Raw genomic sequence first — 25,137 nt, 5'->3', positions numbered from 1 at the left:
TTCCAGAGCTTGGGGCAGCACTTCCCCAACTATTTTCCAATACAACCTCATTTTAACACTTGAAAATTAACGCAACACCAGAAACCAACAGAAACAAAACAGCAATAAAGCAACATGGTAACATTCAGTGCATAATTATTAAAGATCAACATATAATACATTATATAAATATGAAAGTCTATATTTTTACAGTACTTCGTACAAATTATTTCATGTACTCAGCAGGCCTAATGAGATGCATGGACATGCATGTTACAACATAGTTTCTCAAAATCACATTGTACAGGCTCAGTGTATGTGCTCCCTGGGTTTGGCTCGAGAGAGGAAGCTCCACCTTTTATTCTCAGATATCTCACATTTCTAAGGCTATTGAGCTCCAATAAAACTCAGGAAGCTTGACACCATCCAGGACAAAGCAGCCTGATTGATTGGCACCCCATCCACAAACATTCACTCTCTCTACCACCAATGCACAGTAGCAGCAGTGTGTACCATCTACAAGATGCACTGCAGGAACTCACCAATGGTCCTTCGACAGCATGTTCCAAACCCACGACCACTACCATTTAAAAGCACAAGGGCAGCAGACACATGGGAACACCGCCACCTGGTTGTTCCCCCCAAGCCACTCACCATCCTAACTTGGAAATATATCTGTTCCTTCACTGTCGCTGGATCAAAATCCTGGAACTCCCTCCCTAATAGCACTGTGGGTGTACCTACAGCACATGGGCTGCAGCAGTTCAAGGCGGCAGCTCATCACCACCTTCTCAGGGGTAATTAGGGATGGGCAATAAATTCTAGCCTAGCCAGCGATGCCAACATCCTATGAATGCAGAGCAGTGAATGTGAGGCCGCACTGCAGAGAGAGTGAAGCCGGCTGAAGGACTGCCGTGATCTGCACAATCAAAAAAGCACGAACCATTGCAGCGAGCATTGAAAGGAGGAAAATTGTGATTGTAAGATCAGTGAGCACACAGTGGTTAGGCGAGGTTGTGATTGAAGGGCCAGTGAGCAAGTGAGGGAGGCGAAGATGCGATTGGTGGATCAGCGGGCATAGGTGGATGGTTGGGAAGGTGAAGCCTTGATTGGATGTTTGGGGTGAAACTGCAGGGCTGGTAATGAGCCACTGCAGAAAGTTCCAAGGCTCCAGAGAGACAGCGGCTCATAATGCAAATTCCCGGTGTATTGACCTGTCCTGTTTCCTGTCACTATGAAAGAAGAGTTGTTCCAGTATCTGCAATGATATCTAAAGTCCTCTATTGTACCACACTGTATGGGATTAATGTAATTTTATTTCACACAACCCCATTCGCCGTTTCCGTGACCCCCAACTGGGGTCGCAACCCACAGCTTGGGAACCACTGGCTTAGGGACTAGGCATCTGAAAGCACAGCCACCAATAGCTGGGCATTGAAAATTGGAGATGCACAAGAGGCCAGGCTTGGAAAAATGCAGACATCTCAGAGGGTTATAAAAATGGAGGAGGTTACAGAGAGCGTTAATGAAGTAAGAGAAAGTTTCAACATGAAAAATTGGCTGCCTCTTAGACAAGCAAATGCAATGAATATCAGTAGCTCGTAGCACGCTAAGTTTACACATTTTAAATACTTGTTTAAAATTCCTTCCAAACGTAAGCTAGTTGAAGTTGAAATATCTGTTAAACAAAATTTGTTTTAGGTTTCCTAGATTCCTGACATAATGCCATATGCCAATGACGTTTGTGTTAAAACATCAATATATGTTCACTGAGGCCACTAGAATGGACAGGACATTGAATGATGGTGCACTCTGCCGTGAAGGGCGAATGTAAAGTTTCATTGTTCTATTACTCCTCTGACTTCATTTTTGGACACACATCACTTTATGTAAACTTTCGATTCCACATTTCAACTTTTCTAACTTCAGTACAAATGTGGGTTGGATTGAAGAGGTGACTAAAAAAAGATATGCAAATCGGTACTGACTTTATTGGATTGGAACTTGTTTAAAGTCAGCGTTTCTTTTGAGAAATGATTTACCTTTGTCCATTTATATATAAAAATTGGAAAACTAGCAACAGCCCCACCTACACCATTCAGCTAATCACTGACTGCCAACAAGTCATATCACAGTACTCCAGTTTAGGAAAGTGAATGAATGTAAAAAGGTTGGAACAGGAATAAGACATTTAGGCCTCACTGCCATCATGTCACATCACTAACGCATGCAGGTGGGTGTAAAACTAGGACTGACAACTGCAGGCTCCACTTTCAGTTTGCAACCAGTCAGAATAAGTGCTAATGTAACATCTTGAAGGACCCTAGTTTTTTTCTCTCAGTCACACACCTCCATGTGGCCCATTTCTGGCAGCAATGCAGGGCAGTGCAGCCTCTGTGTCTGTTGGCAGTGACGTTTAGGAAAAAAAGATTAGATCACTCTACGTTGCATGCTGTTGGCCTCAGCAGCTGGTCCATTCATGAGGAAGTTGTCTAATGTCCATGATCTTAACACATGAAGTACGGAGTGACTTCCTTCTGTTTGTCTCTATAAGGGTGAAGGCTTTCTGCCCTAAAGGCTATTCAAACACTTTTACATTAATTCATATTGTTAAACAACCAGCTAACAAAAGAGGGTTCTGCTCAAAAAAAAATCAACCTGTCTTTTCTCGCTGCAGATGCTAACTGATGAGTGCATTTCCAGAATTTTCTATTTTTCTTTCTGCCTTCCAGCAATTGCAGTTTTTTTCATTTTTACTTGACTAATGAAATCCACACTCATATTATAGACTGAACTGGAACAGCAGCAGAATTTGATCCAGTATTCACAGAGGTGAAAGCTCAATGTTACACAACAACAAGAACTTGTATTCACATAGCGCCTCTCAAATGTCCCAGGGCACTTAATGCAACAAATGGTAATCTTCCTGTTCCTATATCAGCATAAAGAATCTGATATTCACGATTTTTGCTCTGAAAATCTTAACAATCATTAAATACAACTGCTTCTTAACGAATAGAAGCTATACAAACATATAAGAGTTAAAGGATTAGGAGGTTATACTGGCAGTGTTAGATGAAGAAAGGTGGGAGGTGGTGGTGGCATAGAGGTATTGTTGCTGGACTAGTAGTCCAGCGGCCTAGAGTAATGCTTTGGAGACCAGGGTTCAAAACTCATCAAAGGCAGATGGTGAAATTTTTGCATTCAATAAAAATCTGAAATTAAAAATTGAATGATAACCATGAAACCATTGTTGTAAAAACCTATCCAGTTCACTAATCCCTCTTAGGAAAGGAAATCTGTAGTTCTCTCTTGGTCTGGCCTACATGTGACTCCAGATCCACAGCAATGTGGCTGATTCTTAAATGGGCTAGCAAGCCACTCAGCTGTATCAATCCGCTAAAAAGCCTAAAAGGAATGGAACCAGATCGAGAACCAAGCATTGACCTAGGCACCAGAAGCGACAACAGAAAACTCACGTCGACCATGCAAAGTCCCTCTTAATAACATCTGGGGGCTAGTGCCAAAACTGGGAGTTTTCTCACAGATTAGTCAAGCAACAGCGTGACATTTTCTGTCAGGTATGTTTCCGTGAGTATGACTATGTCCCAAACATCACCATCCCCGGGTATGCCCCGTCCCATCGGCAGGACAGACCAACCTAAGGTGGGCACAGTGGTATACAGTCGGGAGGGAGTTGCCCTGGGAATGTTCAACCTCGACTCCAGACCCCATGAAGTCTCATGGCATCAGGTCAAACATGGGCAAAGAGCCCTCCTGCTGATTACCACGTGCCACAACCCCCCCCCACCCCACTCAGCTCATGAATCAATGCTCCTCCATGTTGAATGCCACTTGGAAGAAGCACTGAGGGTGGCAAGATGTACCCTGGGTGGGGGACTTCAATGTCCGTCACCAAGAGGGGTTCGGTAGCACCATTACTGACCGAGCTGGCCGAGTCCTAAAGGGCATAGCTGCTAGACTGGGTCTGCGGCAAGTAGTGAGGGAATCAACAAGAGAGAAAAACATACTTGATCTCATCCTCACCAACCTGTGCGCTGCAGATGCATCAGTTCATGGTGGTATGGATAGGAGTGACCACCTTGTGGAGACGAAGTCCCATCTTCACATTGAAGATGCCCTCCATCGTGTTGTGTGGCACTACCACCATGCTAAATGGGATAGATTTCGAACAGATCTAGCAATCAAGACTGGGCAACCATGAGGGGCTGTGAGCCATCAACAGCAGCAGGACAATCTGTAACCTCATGGCCTGGCATATCCCCCACTCTACTATTACCACCAATCCAGGGATCAACCCTGGTCCAATGAAGAGTGCAGGAGGGCAAGCCAGGAGCAGCATCAGGTGCACCCAAAAATGGAGGTGTCAACCTGGTGAAGCTACAACACAGGACTACTTGCTTGCCAAGCAGCATAAGCAACAAGTGATAGACAAAGCTAAGCGATTCCACAACTAATGGATCAGATCTAAGCTCCGCAGTCCTCCCACACCCAGTCGTGAAAGGTGGTGAACAATTAAACACATTGGAGGAGGAGACTCCACAAATATCTCCATCCTCAATGATGGGGCAGCCCAGCATATCAGTGCAAAAGATAAGGCTGAAGCATTTGCTACAACCTTCAGCCAGAAGTGCCAAGTGGATGATCCATCTCGGCCTCCTCCAGAGGTCCCCAAACATCACTGATGCCAGTCTTCAGCCAATCCAATTCACTCCATGTGATATCAAGAAACGGCTGAAGGCAATTGATACTGCTAAGGCGATGGGCCCTGACAACACTCTAGCAGTAGCACTGAAGACTTGTGCTCCAGAACATGCCGCACACTTAGCCAAGCTGTTCCAGTACAGTTACAACACTGGCATCTACAAGGCAATGTGGAATAATTGTCCAGCTATGACCTGTACATAAAAAAACAGGACAAATCCAAGCCAGCCAATTACTGCCCCATCAGTCTACCCTTGATCATCAGTAAAGTAATGGAAGGGGCCATCAACAGTGTTATCACGTGGCACTTGCTTAGCAATAACCGGCTCACTGACGCTCAGTTTGGGTTCTGCCAGGGCCACTGCTCCAGACCTCATTTCAGCCTTGGTTCAAACATGGACTAAAGAGCTGAACTCCAGAGGTGAGGTGAGAATGACTGTCCTTGACATCAAGGCAGCATTTGACCGAATGTAGCATCAAGGAGCCCTGGCAAAACTGGAGTCAATGGGAATCAGGGGAAAACTCACCACTGGCTGGAGTCATACCTAGCACAAAGGAAAATGGTTGTGGTTGTTGGGGGTCAAACATTTCAGTTCCAGGGCATCACTTCAGGAGTTCCTCTGGGTAGTGTCCTAGGCACAACAATCTTCACCTGCTTCATCAATGATCTTCCTTCCATCATAAGGTCAGAAGTGGGGATGTTCGCTGATGATTGCACAATGTTCAGCACCATTTGCGACTCCTCAGACACTGAAGCAGTCCATGTCCAAATGCGACAAGACCTGGACAATATCCAGTCTTGGGCTGACAAGTGGCAAGTAACATTTGCGCCACACAAATGCCGGGCAATGGCTATCTCCAACAAGAGAGAATCCAAACATTGCCCCTTGACTATCATTGAATCCCCCACTATCAACATCCTGGGGGTTACCATTGACCAGAAACTGAACTGGACTGGCCATATAAAAGCTGGGCTGCAATGCAGGTCAGAGGCTAGGAATAGTGTGATGAGTAACTCACCTCCTGACTCCCAAAAGCCTGTCCACCATCCACAAGGCACAAGTCAGGAGTGTGATGGAATACTCTCCACTTGCCTGGATGTGTACAGCTCCAGCAACACTCAAGAAGCTTGACACCATCCAGGACAAAGCAGCCCACTTGATTGGCGCCCCATCTGCAAACATTCACTCCCTCCACCACTGATACACAATGACACCAGTGTGTACCATCTACAAGATGCACTGCAGGAACTCACCAAGACTCTTTAGGCAGCAACTTCCAAACCCACGACTGCTACCATCTAGAATGACAAGGGCAGCACACACATGGGAAGTTCCCCTCCAATGTATGCACCATCTTGACTTGGAAATATATTTCCGCTCCTTCACTGTCGCTGTGTCAAAATCGTGGAACTCCCTCCCTATCAGCACTGCTGGTGTACCTACACCACATGGACTGCAGTGGTTCAAGAAGGCAGCTCACCACCACCTTCTTAAGGCATTTAGGGATGGGCAATAAATGCTGGCCTAACCAGCGAAGCACACATTTCTTGAATTAATTAAGAAAAAGGAAACCTGTGTGGAGCGTAAACACTGATGTAGATGCTATGCATTCAACATAATTCTATGTAATCTTACATTTACCTGTTAATTACAATCCCAGATCTAAGCCTGGGATCAGATTAATACATTAACTCTGGTCATTCTATTGCCAAATTTAATCGATGGAGAGAGCAACTTGTTTATTTGTCCATCAGCATATGCAAAGCAATTCAATTTGAGTAAAATAAAATAAAAAATTGATTGTGTTTATCTTATATTTTATATTTGACTCATATTGAAATGTAGTAAAAAAGGTTGTCAGATGGACTTATGGTATCTGCAAGATGCAGAGATCCTGTGGGATGTCATGTGGCAATACACTGATACTCCCATTTTCCCAAAGCAATGAGACCCCATCTCAGTTATGCTGCAAAGGGAATGGTGGAGTAGAGTTTAGACTGCAAACAGTTCCGACATCAGAGCAGGGAAATATGACAGGCCAGTCAACCTAAGCTGTCAAGAGCATCTATGTCACAGGCCTGACAACAAACAAGTCACTTTTCCTATTCTGTTTCAGGGAAACCGTGCAGCTGTTAAGCATAATGTTAAGTTGATGTAATGATGTCTTTGTTAGTGTTCAGCTGTATTGAGGTGGTGAAGCAACACGGAACATTATTGTGTCACTACAGCAAGGAAGGGAACACTGAAGGGATGTATTCTGGTCACATTAGTGATAGAGCTGGCATAGTACCAGCTAAAGCACCACTACTTATTTGGGTAGGCATGAATCAAAGTCTTTGAAAATTCTGGTTTGAATGCTTAAATTATTTCCCATGTTAATCAAGTTTATGTTAATCAGTGCAGTGTCCAAAGAGAAATCCATTGCAATCCTTTGTGAGTGAGCAACTCTCCTGAGAACCTTTTGCCTTGAGCAACAATTTGTCATGAAGTAAATAAAAAGGCATTGAATCAGGAAAGTCTATTTGTCCCATCAAGTCTGCTTCTTCCATGGGCAAGCGGTCTAACCATGAAACATACCATCCCCATTTAATTGCTTGAGTCAATGTTCTACAGAAATAGATTGCTTGATCCACTGAGCCTGCTCTAGCATCTTGTTAGCCACTGGCAGCTCTATCTTTTTAATTCTTACTTTCCTTTTTTTTTCATAATCTTACTTCCCAAATAAATATGTATCTCCTTTAAATCCCCTGAACTGGTTTTACATGTGACCTTCTGGAGCTGTGTGTTTCACATTCTCACCTGCCTTTGTATGGAAATATGTAACTAGCTTAAAACTTGAATTCTAAGAAATATGTTCCCTTTCTCTGGATTCCTCAGTGAAGAAAAGAGTTGTGCCCTGTCTACTCTACTGTAAATTCCCTTTGCTATTTAATAAAATCACCCTTAACCTCCTCATCTCCAGGGAATTATACTTATTATAATTATACTAATTTCATTATATTAATACATTATATGAAATAATTATCAATAAATTTAATTATGAATCCATTACATTAATTACCAATTCCCTCATCATAGCTGTCTCTGCCTTCCAGTTTTCAGTCTACTGCATCTTCTCTGGATGTGTATCCTTCTAAAGATGGGACAATCAAGAAAGAATACCATGGGGCTTAAATACACTGGAGGTTATCAGCCACTGTTATACATCCTGCCTGACTTTCCTTTCCATTCAATGAGTAGGGTATATAACAGCAGCCATTTTACCTCCCCCTGACCTTGCTGAATTTGAATTTTAACCCCATAATCCAGAAGGGAAGCAGCCAGAGCTCTGAATAAACACAGCTGCACTTCCCTACTCTTATATTCTGTATCACTTGTGATGAAGAGTAAACCTGACTCCTCAAACATAAGCACAAATTCCCCTCTCTGTTATTTTAGTGTAAACATTAATTTGTTTAAAATAAATGGATTAGAGCTCAAGGGCAGGTCTTCCTGAAGTTGGGAAATCTTTTCAAAAATGTAACTTGCCTGCAAAAAGGTTATGTTAATATAAACTGGTACCTGATACACCCATACCCTGTATAATAAAGGGAGTTACAAAGAACCTTGTTGTGTGTTTAACTTTAAAAAACCACAGCGTAAAGGTCAATCATATGCCAGCTGAACAAACTATAATGTAACATGATGCAATTTAGCCATTTCATTGAACATTAACACAATTGGAATAATAATTGACCATAATGTAAACCATCTGCAAAAAGGAATGCTCACCACTTTCTGATTGGGTTCAGAGTCTTGCAAAAGCCATTCAATGTCCAGACTCTTTGATACTAAATGACCAAAGCGATGCTGACATGGTAGAACAACATCCTGCTCCTCAACCTTCTTCACTACAGACTGGGCAATTGCAGTCCACAAGCGAGCATAGCCTAAATCCCAAACAGAAAGGAACAATGTTAGGTACAGTATTAGAAAGCATTAAATCAGACTAGTCCACAGATGCAATACTTCCAAGCCTATGATACTTGCACTGCCATGGGCTCACTCAGTCTAGTTGACCTCCCTAAGAATGTGAAGTTTCCAAAAGGACAAAACTTTGTGAACCTTCTCCCTATTCTCCATGGTTACACCAAGGTTTAAATAAGGAAATAGGTCATTTGGCCGGACTAGTCCATGTCAGCATTTACTTTCCATTAGAAGTTCAAATTATGTATACCTATTCTGTTCCCAGTTCTTTTCGATTCATCCACCCATCCAATTTGTTATAGAATATAAAAGTCACATAGTAATACTGCCAGTAACTTTATAATTATGCCCACCTCTTTACATTCCTCAAGTAACATTTTAGCAACATTCCTAGAACTACAGTAATCATTAAATTATTTGCGCATTTATGATGTGCATATACTTCTTAGAACATTCACTCCCTGGTAGCCATATCACTCTAAGATTACAACTATGCTATTGTGGTGAAATTCCCATCTTTACTAATTGTAGAGAAACAGCTTTTATTTATATAGCATCTTTCCCACCATCTGGATGTCCCATAGCCAATGATTACTTTTTAAGTGCAGTCGCCATTATTACATAGGTGAATATGACAGCCCAAGTTGCACATTGCAGAGTCCTATAAATCACTGTGAGACAAATGATCTGTTAATTAATTAATCTGTTTTGGTGGTGTTGGTTAGAGGTAAATATTGGCCACAACAGACTACTTTGCTCTTTTTCATGAATTGCTCCATGGGAGCTTTTCTGACCAGTTGAACATGGAGGTGTGGCCTCAGTTTAATGTCTCCAACAAAGCAGCACTCTCTCAGTGCCGCATAGGCTTTTGTGCTCAAACCTGGATTGGGGATTCAACGCGCAACCTTCTGATTCAAGGACAAGAGTGGTACCACTGAAACAAATTGATATATAAACCTAAATTCGATACCAACTTTATTTGCTAGAATTAGTGAATGCCAGGAGCTTGATTGCAAAAATGTAGCACCTGGCTGCTTTTTAAACCTCTGCATTTCTATTTGAATCTCTGGGCTGGATTTAAATGGAGGTGACGGGGTCTCAGCCGATGATGGGAGCCTTGTGTCGCTTTCTTGGAAAGGCCCGCTGAATTAAGTGCCTCCCAGGCATTCAATGGTTCAGTGGTGGGCCTTGCCCCGGGATCAAGGACCCTGGGGGCAGAAGCCCTGGGCTGGCAGCTCTTCTGTACTCGCAGGCACTACACCCAACCCTCGGGTCGAGGAGGGACCCAGGCACAGGTGAATGATGGCAGGATTGGGGCCGCGAGTTGAGCGTTATGGGGAGGTTGGGCGAGGGGGGTTAACAACAAAGGCAGGGGTGCGGATTTAAGCGGGTCCCCCAATTAGGCATTGAGTGCCTTTGAATGAGGAACTCCTCCTGGAGCCCACAAGCAAACCCACAATGTGCCCCCGTGCCCCCTCCCCCCAGCTAGGTTAATACCAGTGACAGTAGGATGAGGCATTTAAATGAGCATTAACTGGTCACTTAAGGGCAATTGCTGGCATTGACGGAAGGCCGTCCACAGACCTCTCATCATGGATTCAATTGGGGTGGAGGGTCCCTACCTGCTACCCTTCCACAACCAAACTCACTATGGCAGGGGGAGGATGAAGTGTGTGTGTGTGGGTTGGGTGGGTGGGGGGGGGGTGGACACAAGATTCCACCCACTACCTCTCTTAGACATTTTGACCAGGATTTTGAGGGTATTGTGGGCTGTCCACTAATGAAATATAGTCACCACTTCCTCCATAACAGCTACATAATTGATAGTCTTATGGTAAGTGCATTATTTAATAGAAGTATCAGTGTTCAGATATTTTAATACTTGATGTGGTGAATGTCTCTGGAGTAAGAGCAGTAAGAAACATTAGGGGTAATATTGACTTTGGGCGATAGGGTGGTTATCGATTCCTGTGCCCATCTCATATCTCTCCCAAATTTTAGTTGTATTGAAGTCAAAGGAAACAAAAATTTGGAGAGATTTGTAAAGGGCGGTTAAATTCTCATTGCCCAAAGTCAAAAACCACTTGCATCCAATCTAGTTCAAAATTTGGCATGGATGGAAAGGTTAAATATTTCTCTACACCTTCTCCTTCAAGCCCTTCCCTATTGAGGGCATGAATATCAATTAACCTCAATGCAGTGACAAACATTTTCTCCCATTTATTGCGGTATAGAAATTTAATGAATAAAATGAATTAGAAGCAGCTCATGGGTCAACATGGATAAAACACCATCATCGGTTTGGACACAATTGCTTCAGCTGGCAGAAGCCGAATTAATCCTTTTTCAAACTGAGTGATAGCATCAATCAGTGGAAAATTCACAATAAACTTTTATTGTCAAAATATTTCCATTCTTCCTGTAGTAATTATAGTTTTGATAAACATAGGACTGTAGCTTTAAGAATAATCCTGTGTTGTAAGATCACATGATATGTGTAAACTTATGAGTTAGCAGCGCAGGGAACCTCTAGGATGGAGTTCTTCTTTAGTTATAGAGTTTGAATCACACGTGTAGCTGCTGCTGGCTTGTAAATAAAGTTCAATGTTTCCACCAAGAAAAGTTGACGGAAAATCAACTGTATAACACTTCCCCATGTTTGACCCTCCCTCTCTTAATAAAGAGACAACAAGAAATCTCATTGAGCAAAGGAAAAATAGGGAGGTTCTGAAAATGTGGGCTAATCAAAATGGTTACTAGATGGTGCTACTAAATTTGGAAAACCATCATCTCAGGAATGTAGTCAATTGAAACAAGGAGAGAGTTCTCAATTTCAATCTGGATTGGAATTGACAGATTAATGGAAAAAAGCCAGAGGTCAATGGAACTCTTTCAGTGACTTAAAGAAGTCAAAGCAAAAAATGAATGTTCCTGCTAATGGAACAAAGTTTTTAGAGAATACAGATGTGAGGAATTTTGATGTATGGTTTTGCTTTTGCCACAGCACAACTTTTTTTTAAAACTGACTGCCTGTTATAAAAAAATTCCAAAGCATGGACAACTACAGAAAATGAATGGAGTGCAGTAACTTAACCAGATCTTTCACTGCATGAAACATTATCTAGAACACAATCAATCAATCAGTTGGTTGGGCCATGCCCAATTGTATAGATGCTGAACAGTGTGAAGCCCATGGAGGAGGTTAAAATGAATGATTATGGTTCTCCCAAGTGAAAATGCCACTGGCAAGTAGCAATCGCCCCTTCTCCAATTCTTATAAGGAAATGGAAATAAATACGGAATATGCTCCAATAGAAGTAAAAACAATTCCTTACTACAGCAGAAGTGTGGGTGCTGTTGACATTGCTAAATGACATACAGTGGATTTGAATTGCCCACTCTGATTTCATTTCATGTTCCCATATACATCCTCACTCACAGGGTTCATTGATCAAGATATAACTTGTAACTATATATCTCACTGCTTAAAGTTTGTCATCTATGAAGTATATATTGGTCGTGCGGGCCTTTGCAAAACAATTGCAGCTCCGATGCATATTATTGAAGGATGCAGTTAAACACAACTCGATAAGAAAGACTTTTTCAGCTCTGTGAATGATAACTAAAGGAGCACTTGTATTGAGATATTAATAATGGTAGTTTATCAGAAATGAATAAGATTAAAGCTGGGATTGAGATCTGTATCGAAAGATTGCATCACCAATAAACCTGGATTGGACTGTGTTGGTGAGAACAAAATGTATGCGGTTGCTCAGAACAGGTATTCCACTACAAGAGCTGGTGAAATATCTGAAGAAGGACGTAAATGAAATACTGAACAAACTGCCCGCACCACACAGATGTTGAATTGTCAAATTTGAAGTTCTTTCAGGAGGTCACTTTGGCTCTTCATGCCTTGCCAATGTTAGCTCCACACTCCCCCAGTCCCATTTTCCTGCTCTTTCTCTGTGTCATGTCATATTTTACTTTGAGTGTTTATCTAACACCCTCTTAAATATTATGACTAAATCAGCTTCATTGGCAACTTCCGCTAATTTGTTTTATAATCTATAAACCTTTTTGCATGAAAAATTTCTTCTAATCTCTTGTTTTACGCTTCTTTTAATCTTAATTTTCTTTCTGTTCTTTGCTACAGATTCACTAATAGGTGCAAAAAAAAAATATTTTGGTGTTCAACACCACCCCACTTTAACCTTCTCTACTCTGGTGAATCAGCTCTAGTCTGTGTGATCTTTCCTCATACCTATATCCTCTTATCCTTGTTACAAACCTAGTAAATTGATGTTATGCCTTTTCCATGGTTCAAATATCCTTTCTGTTATGGGTGTGTCACCATTTCTATTTATCATCACCACATTGCTTTTGAATTCAATGTCCCTTTATATAAGACATATAGAAAGTTGTACAGGAATGGAATCAAATGCAGGCCAAAAACAATATTGTGGATGCTTGTAGCAGTCATGTGAGGAGGTAGTGAGGGTATGGGGATGGAATTGTCTTACAATACAACTGAGAGATTATCTACAAAATTATTACAGAATGCTACACAATATTATTGCACGGTGTATTATTCTATTATTATATATATCACTATTACATGTCATTATTATATGTATCATGCCATGATATGCATTCACATATTAGTCTGCATATAATATTCATTCCTCTTCCTTCACTTTTCTGCAGTAGTTGTATTTCATTGCAGAACATATTGATATAGTTGTTGTAAAGCACTTTTGGCACTAATGCCATGCCAGAAGTTTTCTGTGCTGCAGCCAAAAGTGCAGTAGATGGTTTGGCCCAACCTCATCCAGACCAATTTAAGCAAGATGACCTGTATACCTATTGCTGATTTGAAGCCAGTAATTTCATTTACTTTCTGTCTGACTACCTTTCTATTCTCTGCTGATTGAAAGGAACTGTCTGTCATGTCTCATCAGTCCCTTTTAATCAGTAGAACACACATTGGTTTAGGTCAATCAAGCTATGTGCACATTTCCAAGTATGCATGGATTGAGTTCTGCAATACTTCCTCCCATCTCAGTTCAACATTACAGACTGTATAATAGAGGACTTACTGTGCACAGGTATCTCACCTGTTTAGAACTTAACATCCTCCTGACATCCAAAAATGTTCTCATATTGCTTCATTACAGAGGTCTGCAATAACCAAATGGGAAAAACCAGTTACAGTGGACTAGCCATATAAATACTGTGGCTATAGGAGCAGGTCAGAGGCTAGGAATCCTGCAACGAGTAACTCACCTCCTGACTCCACAAAGCCTGTACTCCATCGACAAGGCACAAGTCAGGAACGTGTTGGAATGCTCCCCACTTGCCTGGATGAGTGCAGCTCCTACAACACTGAAGAAGCTGGATAGTGTCCAGGACAAAGCAGTCTGCCTGATTGGCACCACATCCATAAACATTCACTCCCTTCACCACCGACACACAGTAGCAGCAGTGCGTACCATCTACAAGATGCACTGCAGGAATTCACCAAGGCTCCCTAGACAGCACCTTCCAAACCCACGACCACTACCACCTAGAAGGACAAAGGCAGCAGATAGACAGGAACACCACCACCTGCAAGTTCTCCTCTAAGTCACTCACTGTCCTGACTTGGAAATATATTGCCGTTCCTTCACTGTCACTGGGTCAAAATCCTGGAACTCCCTTCCCAGCAGTACTGTGGGTGTACCTACACCACATGGACTGCAGTGGTTCAAGAAGGCAGCTCACCACTACCTTCTCAAAGGCAACTAGGGATGGGCAATAAATGCTGGCCCAGCCAGTGAAGCCCACATCCTGTGAATGAATTTAAAAAAAGTATGATTTAAAAGATTTCCATCAGAAAGTAATAGTGCCTGTTGCAGGATCTGGAAGAACTGGGAAATGAACTCTTTGTGCACTTGTCTCCTTCCCTGTAGCTGCAATTCTGCTTTTGGTGCAGCTATTCAGCATTGTTTTCCTGGTTTGCCATAAATTTAGGTGCGTCTCATTCAGATCAATGACGAAATCTTTATCCAATTAATATTATTTTGCAACATGTATTAGATTTGAATATTTTGCACACCTTCTCTAAAACATATTGTTAGGCTTTTGTTTAGCATTGTATCCTCTCTAACCATAGATCAGTCTACACAACTAAAGCATACCGTAGCACCAAAAGATCTGCTTAACTCCCTGGTTTGCACTATATTCACCCAGACTTAAAGATTCCAACTCCATATCCACTCCATCACAAAGGCTTCCACCTCCATAAAATTGCCTGCCTCCTCATCTGCTTCTGTCCATCTGCTGATGAAATCTTCATCCATACCTTTGCCATCTCCGGACTCATCTGGCCTCTCAATATACTCTGCAAACTTCAGCTCACCCCAAACTCTGCTGCCTGTATCTTAAGCTGTATCAGCTCCTGCTCGTTCCTCATTCCTATCCATGCTGACCCAAATTGGCTCCTTGTCCCACAACGCCACAGGTTTAAAATTCTCATTCTCCTGTTTAAATTCCTTCACTGCCTCATTCCTCCCTATCACTGTAACCTCCTCCAACCCTACAACTTCCCCAAAACTTCTGACACTGGCCTCTTGTATATCACCCCTTCCATTGGTTCCATCATAGGTTGCCGGTCATTCAGCTACCTACCCCATGTTCTAGAATTCCCTCCCTAAACCTTCACATCTTCTCTCTCTCGACCCTCTTATAAGGGTGAGACTTCATCAGAATATACTCATCTCCTTGACCAGACTTTGGTCACCCATTCAATATCTTCTTCCTTGGTTCAGCATCCATTTATTTCTGATCACCCCCACCATGAAGTGCATTGGTTTGTTTTTCTATATTAAAGGTCATATGCAAATGCTGACTTTTCCTGTTGTAAACAATGTAAACATAGGCATATAGTCAAATAATTCTTTAGCATAAATAGAGGCATTGAGTACAAAAGCAGGACATGTACACAAATTACACCTGTTTCAGCTAAACAAAATAAGTAACAGCCATTTGCTGATTCATTCCCCAGGACAATGTCTTGACTAATCAGAATCAAGCTGCCTGGTTTAAATTTCAAACAATGCTTGGCAATTAACTGTCAGTCATCATCCGCCGGTGCATTCTCCAAGGCAACATCTGTACCAATCAGAGTCCACTTGCCAACCAATCAGCACTCTCTTTTCACATAGTATAAATATGTTGTTGCCCCTGAGATTGGTATTTTTTCGTGGACCATCCTGATGAGTCCAAGACGAAAGCTTCAACCAAAAATGTCTCTTTTTTTTCAGCAATACTAAAGCAGGGAAGTTATTCTGAGCCTCTACAAAGCTCTGGTTAGGCCACAACTAGAGTACTGTATCCAGTTCTGATCACCACGATTTAGGAAAGATATAAGGGTCTTTGAGAGGGTGCAGAGAAGACTTACCAGAATGGTTCCAGGGATGAAGGATTTTAGCTACAAAGTTAGGGCCTTGGGGCTGGGGCTGTTCTCGTTGGAGTAGAGGAGGTTGAGGGGTTAGAGGTGTACAAGATTATGACAGTTTTAGATCAGATGAACAAAGAAAACTTGTTCCATTTCCTATTCCCATTGATCTTACAAGGACTATGGAACATGGATTTAAGGTATGAGATGCAGGGGGGACGAGAGGATTGAGCTGGAACTTATTGTCTGCAATGGTGTTGGGAGCAGTGACGATCACAGATTTCAAAAGGAAATTGGATGGACACTTGAGGATAATAAACTTATAGGATTACAGGGATAGAGTTGGGGAATGGGACTGATTGAATTGCTCTATGGAGAGCTGGCATGGACTCTATGGGCTGAATGGCCTCCTTCTGTGCTGTAATCACTCTGACTCTGTGACACTTACCTGCCAATTATACCACTTTCTAGCTAAAAATAATGAAGTCAGGAACTTTAGCACCTAGCTATTAAAAATTCCAGAACTAGTTAATATTTCTAGATTTGTCAACAAATGTCAGTAAAAATATGCAGGCACAAGATTAGTTGACAAGATACTGGCTGTATTTAAAGGAGCAGGAATAATAGTTTATCTTACTATGTCAGCTGAACTATTTAGTCAACAAAAAAAACATTAACAACTTCTTGTACACTGTGATATACTTTGCAATAATTTATTTTAAAAAAACCAAATACCAGCATGTCATTCCTCAGCTTCAATTAGCGACATTGTTTATCTGATTATTTATGATGGACTACACGTTAAAGTGGCAAAAACGTCAACTAAATGATAAATTAAATGGCCATTCTCCCAGATTTGGGGTTTAAAATTGTTATTTTTAGCTTCATGTTGTATTAATGTTTGCAAATTCCAGAGATCTATACACATTCTGACATATACTAGGCTATGACTAATAACTATACTGCACAGTGTACAGATTTAGATCAAAATTTATCAATACCATATTCAGCAATAATACTGTGGAAGCATGGACATAATTTAGGACAATAAGTGTGTTGAGCTTTATCAGAATATACTTTTCAGCTTCGTGAGTACGTTATGACACACTGAGACAACAATATCATCACTAAAACAATTTTGAGTATTGTTGACAAAAAGAGACAGATCCAAGCTTTTCGTCTTGCACTCACAAGGACACTCGCAAGAATACCAATATAAGGGAAGACAACAATTGACCGACATTCGCTGACTCATTCCTCAGGGCAATGCCTTGACCAATCAGGGTAAAGCTGCCTGGTTTAAATTTCAAACAATGCTTGGCAGTTAACTGTCAGTCACCATCAGTGGTGCATTCTCCATGGCAATCCCATTTGCCAACCAATCAGCACTCTCTTCACATACAGTATAAACTGTTGTCTTCCTCTTATATTGGTATTCTTGCGAGTGTCCTGAGTGCAAGACGAAAAGCTTAGACATGTCTCTTTTTTCAGTAATACTCAAATTCTGTACTACCAAACAACTATTTAAAACAATTTTGATGAATTACAGCTGAATTTTGTAATTCTGTTCCAATTTTGATTAAAGTTGCAGTAAATTCAATGAAATGTAAGATTAGAATGCTTCAGTCATAACATTTGGAATTCTATCCAATAGACTAAAAGCTACAACAATGCCAATAGTACCAATCTAGAAGGGCACCAAGCGGGACACATTTTAAACTTGGCTGAAGGTAATTGAAAAGATTGGGAAAATACATGACTGGATGTAAACTGCAAGTTTATCAAATTATTTTGGTATCATTAACTGTGTTTATGACAATCAGCTGAAAACTGAGCCTGAATGACTAAGTATTACTCAGTGCCAGACATTTGTCTTTTTACCTAATAGGTACTTTTCAGTCGATTTAACATTTTAAACCATATTTTCACATATTTCATATTGTGTGGTGGGCAGACCAAGTGAGACAACTTACTATATTTTATGAGGTGCCCTTGATGATTGAGGTTTTAATTTTGTGGGAGTCACATTTCATCCAGGTGTTCTGATCCCAATGTTGCTATGAAACAGGTCCTATGAAGTGTAGAAAACTCGCCGAGGGTAGTGCTGCAAAAGTACTCCTCCATCTACACAGAAAGTTTCTTTCTTCTTGACTCTTCTTACCACTTGGGAAAATGTTGCCTTTCTCCTGGTCTCTTTCCCACAGCGCCAGAAAGAAGATCATGGAGGATTTTGGCACTAATGTCCCCAGAATGTCGAGTGTGGGTTCCAAATTGTTAGACCTCCCGATTTGGAAATTCTCCAACATACATGCAATTCTGTCACATCAAGTCAAGCCAGCTGGTCTCAGGTTTCAGTCACGGCTTCTCTAGTTGTTTAAGAGATGCTGTGAAAGAGTTGTCCGGTTCGACTTAACTTACAAATGTTCTTGCCAGCTGAAACACAGTGCATATGAAATCATGGCTAGCATCACACATGTTATTTTCTCAGGAGTGTGGGCATCGCTGGCAAGTTCAGTATTCATTACCCATCCCTGATTGCCTTTGAAAAGTGATTTGCCTCCTTAAACTGCTGCAGTACATGTGGTGTAGGTACACTCTCAGTGATGTTAGGGAGGGAGTTCCAGGTTTTCGACCCAGCAACAATAAGGGAACAGTGATACATTTCCAAGTCAAGATGGTGAGTGTCTTGGAGCGGAACTTTCAGGTGGTTGTGTTCCCCTGTATCTGCTGCCCTTGTATTTCTAATGGTAGTGGTTGTGGGTTTGGAAGGTGCTTAGTGAGTTCCTGTAGTGCACCTTGCAAATGGTAAAGACTGCTGCTACTGCGTGTCAATGTTGGAGGGAGTGAATGTTTGTGGATGGGGCGCCAATCAAGTGGGCTGCTTTTTCCTGGATGGTGTCAAGCTTCTTGAGTGTTGTTGGAGCTGCACTCATCCAGGCAAGTGGAGAATATTCCATCACACTCCTGACTTACGCCTTGTAGATGGTGGACAGGCTTTTGGGAGTTACTTGCCGCAGGATTCATAGCCTCTGACTTGCTCTTGTAGCCACAGTATTGATATGGTTGGCCCAGATGGGTTTCTGGTCAATAGTAACTCCCAGGATGTTGATAACATGGGATTCAGTGATGGTAATGCCATTGAATGTCAAGGGGCAATGGTTGGATTCTCTCTTGTTGGAGATGGTCAATGCCTGGCACTTGTGTGGCATGAATGTTATTTGCCACTTGTCAGCTCAAGCCTGGATATTGTCCAGGTCTTGCTGTGTTTAGACATGGACTGCTTCAGTATCCCTAGGAGTCATGAATGGCGCTTAACATTGTGCAATCATTAGCGAACATCCCCACTCTTGACCTTATAATGGAAGGAAGATGAAGCAGCTGAAGATGGTCAGGCCTAGGACACGAGCCTGAGGAATCCCTGCAGTGATGTCCTGGAACTGATATGATTAACCTCCAACAGGTACAACCATCTTCCTTTGTGCTAGGTATTCCTCCAACCAGCAGAAAGTTTTCCCCCTGATTCCCATTGAGTCTAGTTTTGCTATGGCTCCTTGATGCCACACTTGGTCAATTGCTGCCTTGATGTCAAGGGCAGTCACTCTCACCTCACCTCTGGAGTTCAGCTCTTTTGTCCATGTTTGAACCAAGGCTGTAATGAGGTCAGGAGCAGGGTGGCCCTGGCAGAACCCAAACTGAGCGTCAGTGAGCAGGTTATTACTTAACAAGTGCCACTTGATAGCACTGCTGATGATTCCATCACTTTACTGATGATCAAGAGTAGACTGGTAAGGCGCTAATTGGCTGGGTTGGATTTGTCCTGCTTTGTCTGTACAAGACATACCCAAGCAATTTTCCACCTTTCCGGGTAGATGCCATTGTTGTAGCTGCCCTGGAGCAGTGTCTCTAGGGGCGTGGCAAGTTTAGGAGCACAAGTCTTTGGTACTATTACTGGAATATTGTCAGGGCCCATAGCTTTTGCAGTATCAAGTGCCTCCAGCCGTTTCTTGATACCACATGGAGTGAATCGAATAGGCTGAAGACTGGCATCTATGATGCTGGGGACCTCCGGAGGAGTCCAAGATTGGTCATCCACTCAGCACTTCTGGCTGAAGATTGTTGCAAACGCTTCAGCCTTATCTTTTGCACTGACGTGCTGGGCTCACCCATCACTGAGGGTGGGGCTATTTGTTATGGAATTGCTTAGCTCTGTCTCTCACTTGCTGCTTATGCTGTTGGGCACACAAGTAGTCCTGTGTTGTAACTTCACCAGGTTGACATCTCATCTTTAGGTATGCCTGATGCTGCTCCTGGCATGCCCTCCTGCACTCTTCATTGAGCCAGGGTTTATCCTCTGGCTTGGTGGTAATGGTAGAGTGGGGGAGTTGCTGGACCATGAGGTTACAGATTGTGGTTGAGTACAATTCTGCTGCTGCAGATGACCCACCGCACCTCATAGTTGTGCAGTCCTAAGTTCCTAGATCTGTTCGAAATCTATCCCATTTAGCGCAGTAGTAGTGCCACACAATCAATGGAGGGCTACCGAACCACTCTTGGTGATGGATATTGAAGGCCCCAGCCAGAGTGCATTCTGCACCCTTGCCACCCTCAGTGCTTCCTCCAAGTGGTGTTCAACACGGAGGTGTACTGATTCATCAGCTGAGGGGGCCAGTACATGATGATCACCAGGAGGTTTCCTTGCCCATGTCTGATGCCATGAAACTTCCAGAGTCGATGTTGAGGGCTCCCAGGGCAACTCCCTCCCAACTGAATACCACTGTGCCACCAACTCAGGTGGGTCTGTCCTATCAGTGGGACAGGACATACCCAGGGATGGTGATGGTGGTGTCTGGGACATTATCTGTCAGGTGTGATTCCATGAGTATGACTATATCAGGCTGTTGCTTGACTAGTCTGTGAGACAGCTCTCCCAGTTTTGGCACAAGGCCCCAGCTATTCGTAAGAAGGACTTTGCAAGGTTGTCGTCGTTATTTTCAGTGCCTGGTGGTCTGTCCTGTTCCATTCCTTTTCAGCCTTTTAGCAGTTTGATACAACTTCCTAGGCCATTTAACAGTCAACCACATTGCTATGGGTCTGGAGTCACATGTAGGCTGAACCAGGCGAGGACAGCAGATTTCCTTCCCTAAAGTGAACCAGATGGATTTTTACGACAATTATTGCATTCAAATTTCACCATCTACCCTTGTGGGATTCGCACCTGTGTCCCCCGAGCATATTACCCTGGATTTCTGGATTACTAGTCCAGTGACAATACCACTACCCCATCACCTCCCCTTTCATCACTTGAATGTTACTCGGGATGAAAGGTTGAAAGTTATGAGGCTGTTTAACTTTCCTCTTTACCTATTCGAATTCCACATACAGATGAATTATGGTGAGCTAGAACAAAAGAAATGCAGATGGTAAACTTTTACGATGAGGCTGACTTGGAGTATAGCACGCCACAGGACTTGTTAACTTCTCAAACCAAGACAATGGTTTTTGTTGCCAGGACACATGTTAAACAAAGTAGATCCATTGCAAATAGTGCCAAGAGAAGCCATTACATGACCACAACATACCAGGTACAATGGTGTGCAAGTCACTATGCCAGGATGAGAAGGATGTCTCTTTCCATTATCACATTATTTAAATTACCTCCAAAAAGAAATATGTTGGCCTTGCCAACAATGTTTTGCTTAAAACATTGGAAGTGCAATGGAACTTGTAAAATTTCACACATGTAAAGTTTTCTGTACACATTTGGAAAAAGATTTGCCATTCCAACATTGCCTGTAGGGACTTTCCTTTAGTCCGTAGTTTAGGGAGTCCTAGAACCCTCAGAGTAGAGAGGCTGTGTTGATCATTGTGTGCAAATGATGCTCCAAAGTGCACTACTTGTTATGAAATTTGATATAATCTTTACATATTTTCCAGTTTATATCATAATGTATGTTTCATAGTTTCTGATGAAATTATCCCCTTTTCTCCCAAGTATTTCCTGAGCCACCCCACACCCTTCTTTTTTAAACCGAAAGTTTTCACGAAAAGTAATTAAAATGTCTACCACATGCTACCAATTTTTGTTGATCCGGCTCAGATTCTCAACTCCACATTAGAAGCACATCCAACAAAATAAGGAAGAGAAACCTTTATTTTATGCATTCGAGATCTATGTAAGCAATTTTGCTCAATTTTAAAGGCTGGCTTCAGCTTCCTGCAACATCTGGTTCTGGGATATAAAATATTTTTTATTTTCTTTAGAGAGCAGAAGGAAGTGCTTTGAGCCAAGAGGGGTCAAGTCTCCCTCACACAGGGCTATTGTGGGGGACACGCTGCATTGTACTCAAAGAGAGACCTGCACACACCCCATGTGCAAACCCACTGTCTGAGTCACTTGAAAGAAACATTCATTTTGTACTCATTTTTTAATCCCCTAAATTACTGTTATTTGATGCAGTAATGACAAGAAAAATCCATCTCGGAATAGCATTGGAAATATGTTCACTAAATCACAGAGCATAATTAAACTCATGTGGATTTATATGGCAGAAGAAACTGGAAAGTTCACAAAATGTACACTTAAATCATTTCTGACATTAAATTCAGGGGTGGGGTGAGCATATGCCGACTGCATTAATATGGGCAGAAATATTATATTACTTATATTACACTGCCTCCCTTTTTAAAATATTGTCAGTATCCATCTTTCATCCCCTCCTTTCCCAATGGTTGGTGCAAGATTCTGTAAAGTACGGGTAACCTCTGATACCCAGCCTGAGTGGCCACTAGGGCATCACTGTTCAGCCTGATTGTGTTTACACCCAAAATTCACACATACAAAATTCCAAAAGAGGTCACTATTCAAGTGGGAATATTGGCTGCTTTTCCTATCCCAGAAATGGGCAACCAGAGTGGCAATAGCCCATTCCTGCTGCCCCACCTCACACAGTATAGCACAACGTTGGAACATCCTAGCCCATAATGTTCAACTGTTTACATGATAGGTTTGCTAATCATCAGGGGAACTCGCACTTGTATAATTCATCATGTCTGGGTTATTCCTTTTTTGCCTTGGGTGGGACTCAATGACATTGTGAACATATAGTGTGACTATGCACTGATGTTGCTCAATATAGCCACGAGGAAATTAATGTGAGCATGCTTTGTGTAATAACTCCAAGAAACCTACAGCAGCACATCTTAAAATAAGTAAAAACATATTTTCACTCCCACCTCAATTACCAAACCTGCGTGCCACAAGTTCCATGCTGACTCTGCAATCCTCTCTTCCTTCACTATGAACTAGCCACAGGATTTCCAAAATATAACCCTGCATGGAACAATCGCCAGCACCAACTGTACATGTAATCATGTGTAAGACGACTTAGAAACAATTTCTTGAACCATTCAAATTGCCTAGACTGGGATTTAAATTCAGCCCAGGCTGGTGCAGTGAAAGCTCTTGCTCTAACAGCTGTAGGGTCCTTAAGTAAAATCCATTATGCCATCCTCAAACCTGTGAATCTGAGACTCAAAAAGACTCTTTCATTTTCTTCCGATAGGGGTGAGGTGCAGCCCAGTAAGATCCCGGATTCAGACCTATAATTAGTTCAGTACCCCTGCATTAGGTCCAGAAAAGTCAGCCAGATTTTTGCATGTGTAGTTGTCAGCTAAAAATTTGCATCTGTGAGGCACAAACTCAGACAGTCATGGATTATACAGTGTCGCTTCATTCAAATTATCAGATAATTCCTTATTTTCTCTGGTTCAAAAAACAGCCTTATAATGTCAGAAGAAGATCATACACAACATTTTTAGACAGATAAAAGGGTTTTTGAGAATCAGGCTTCAACTCAGTCTGCAATTTGATGATTGTGAATAGGCCAAACATCAGTTGTTGAGTTCTAGTGAAGTACTTCCTGCTACCATTTATCTCAATCCATCTTTTGTAAGCTACATAAAATGATGTCTTATCTTCTCTCAGGAGAATTCCATAACAACCTGAAGTACAAGGAAAATACAACAGAGTACTGATTGCAAGTTGATACAAATCATGAATAAAACAGTTATAAACTTACAGTTTGCAGTTGATTTTGTTAATATTTTTAACTTTTAAATGACGCAGGGTGAACCTTCTTTGATCACACCAATTCACAGAATCACAGAATTTTAACGTCACAGGAGGAAGTTATTCATGCCACCATGTCTGCACCAGTTCTCCAAAAGAGCATCATGGCCTAGAGCCTTTCCCCGTACCCCTGCACATTGTTTCAATTCAAATAATCATTGTAATGCCCTCTTGAATGCCTCAACTGAACCTGCCTCCACCACACTTCCAGGCAGTGCATTCCAGACCCAGGCCACTCGTTGTGTAAAAAAGTTTTTTCTCACATCACATTTGCTTCTTTTGCAAATCACTTTAAATCTGTGCCCTCTCGTTCTTGATCCTTTTATGAGCAGGAACAGCCTCTCCCTATCTACTCTGTCCAGCCCCGTCATGATTTTGAACATCGCTGTCAAATTTCCTCTTCGCCTTCTTCTCTCCAAGGAGAACAGTCCCAGCCTCTCCGATTTATCCTCATTGCTGAGGTTTCTCATCCCAGGAACCGTTCTCTTCTGCACTCTCTCCAATGTATTCACATTCTTCCTATAATGTGGCACCCAGAACTGTACACAATACTCCAGCTGAAGTCTAATAAGTGTCTTATATAAATTCAGCATAACCTCCTTGCTCTTGTACTCTATGCCCCTATTAATAAAGCCCAGGATACTATATGCTTTAATAAGTGCTCTCTCCACCTGTCCTGCCACCTTCAATGATCTATGTACATATACACCCAGGTTTTTCCTGCGCTCCCTTCAAAATTTCACTCTTATTTTAGATTGTCTGTCTACGTTCTTCCTACCAAAATCTCACACTTCTCCACATTGAACTCCATCTGCCACTTTTCTGCCCACTCCACCAACTTGTCTATGTCCTTTTGATGTTCTACACCGTCCTCCTCGCAGTTCACAACAATCCCAAGC

At 42.0% G+C, this 25,137-nt stretch overlaps 1 protein-coding gene across 2 annotated transcripts in view; it reads right to left on the bottom strand.

The window, feature by feature from the left end:
- Positions 1 to 25,137, bottom strand: part of clmpa (CXADR like membrane protein a) — a 134,707-nt gene that overhangs the window by 25,624 nt on the left and 83,946 nt on the right. For both annotated transcript variants that reach the window (XM_078531866.1, XM_078531858.1), the window contains exon 2: positions 8,478 to 8,635. In XM_078531866.1, coding sequence (XP_078387992.1) covers positions 8,478 to 8,635 — 158 coding nt within the window. The remainder of the gene's footprint in view (positions 1 to 8,477; positions 8,636 to 25,137) is intronic.

Source organism: Cetorhinus maximus, chromosome 2, assembly GCF_964194155.1.
Source record: "Cetorhinus maximus chromosome 2, sCetMax3.hap1.1, whole genome shotgun sequence".
NCBI classification, from domain to species: domain Eukaryota; kingdom Metazoa; phylum Chordata; class Chondrichthyes; order Lamniformes; family Cetorhinidae; genus Cetorhinus; species Cetorhinus maximus.
The sequence above is the reverse complement of the archived record's forward strand: the minus strand, read 5'-3'. Positions and strand labels throughout refer to the sequence as shown.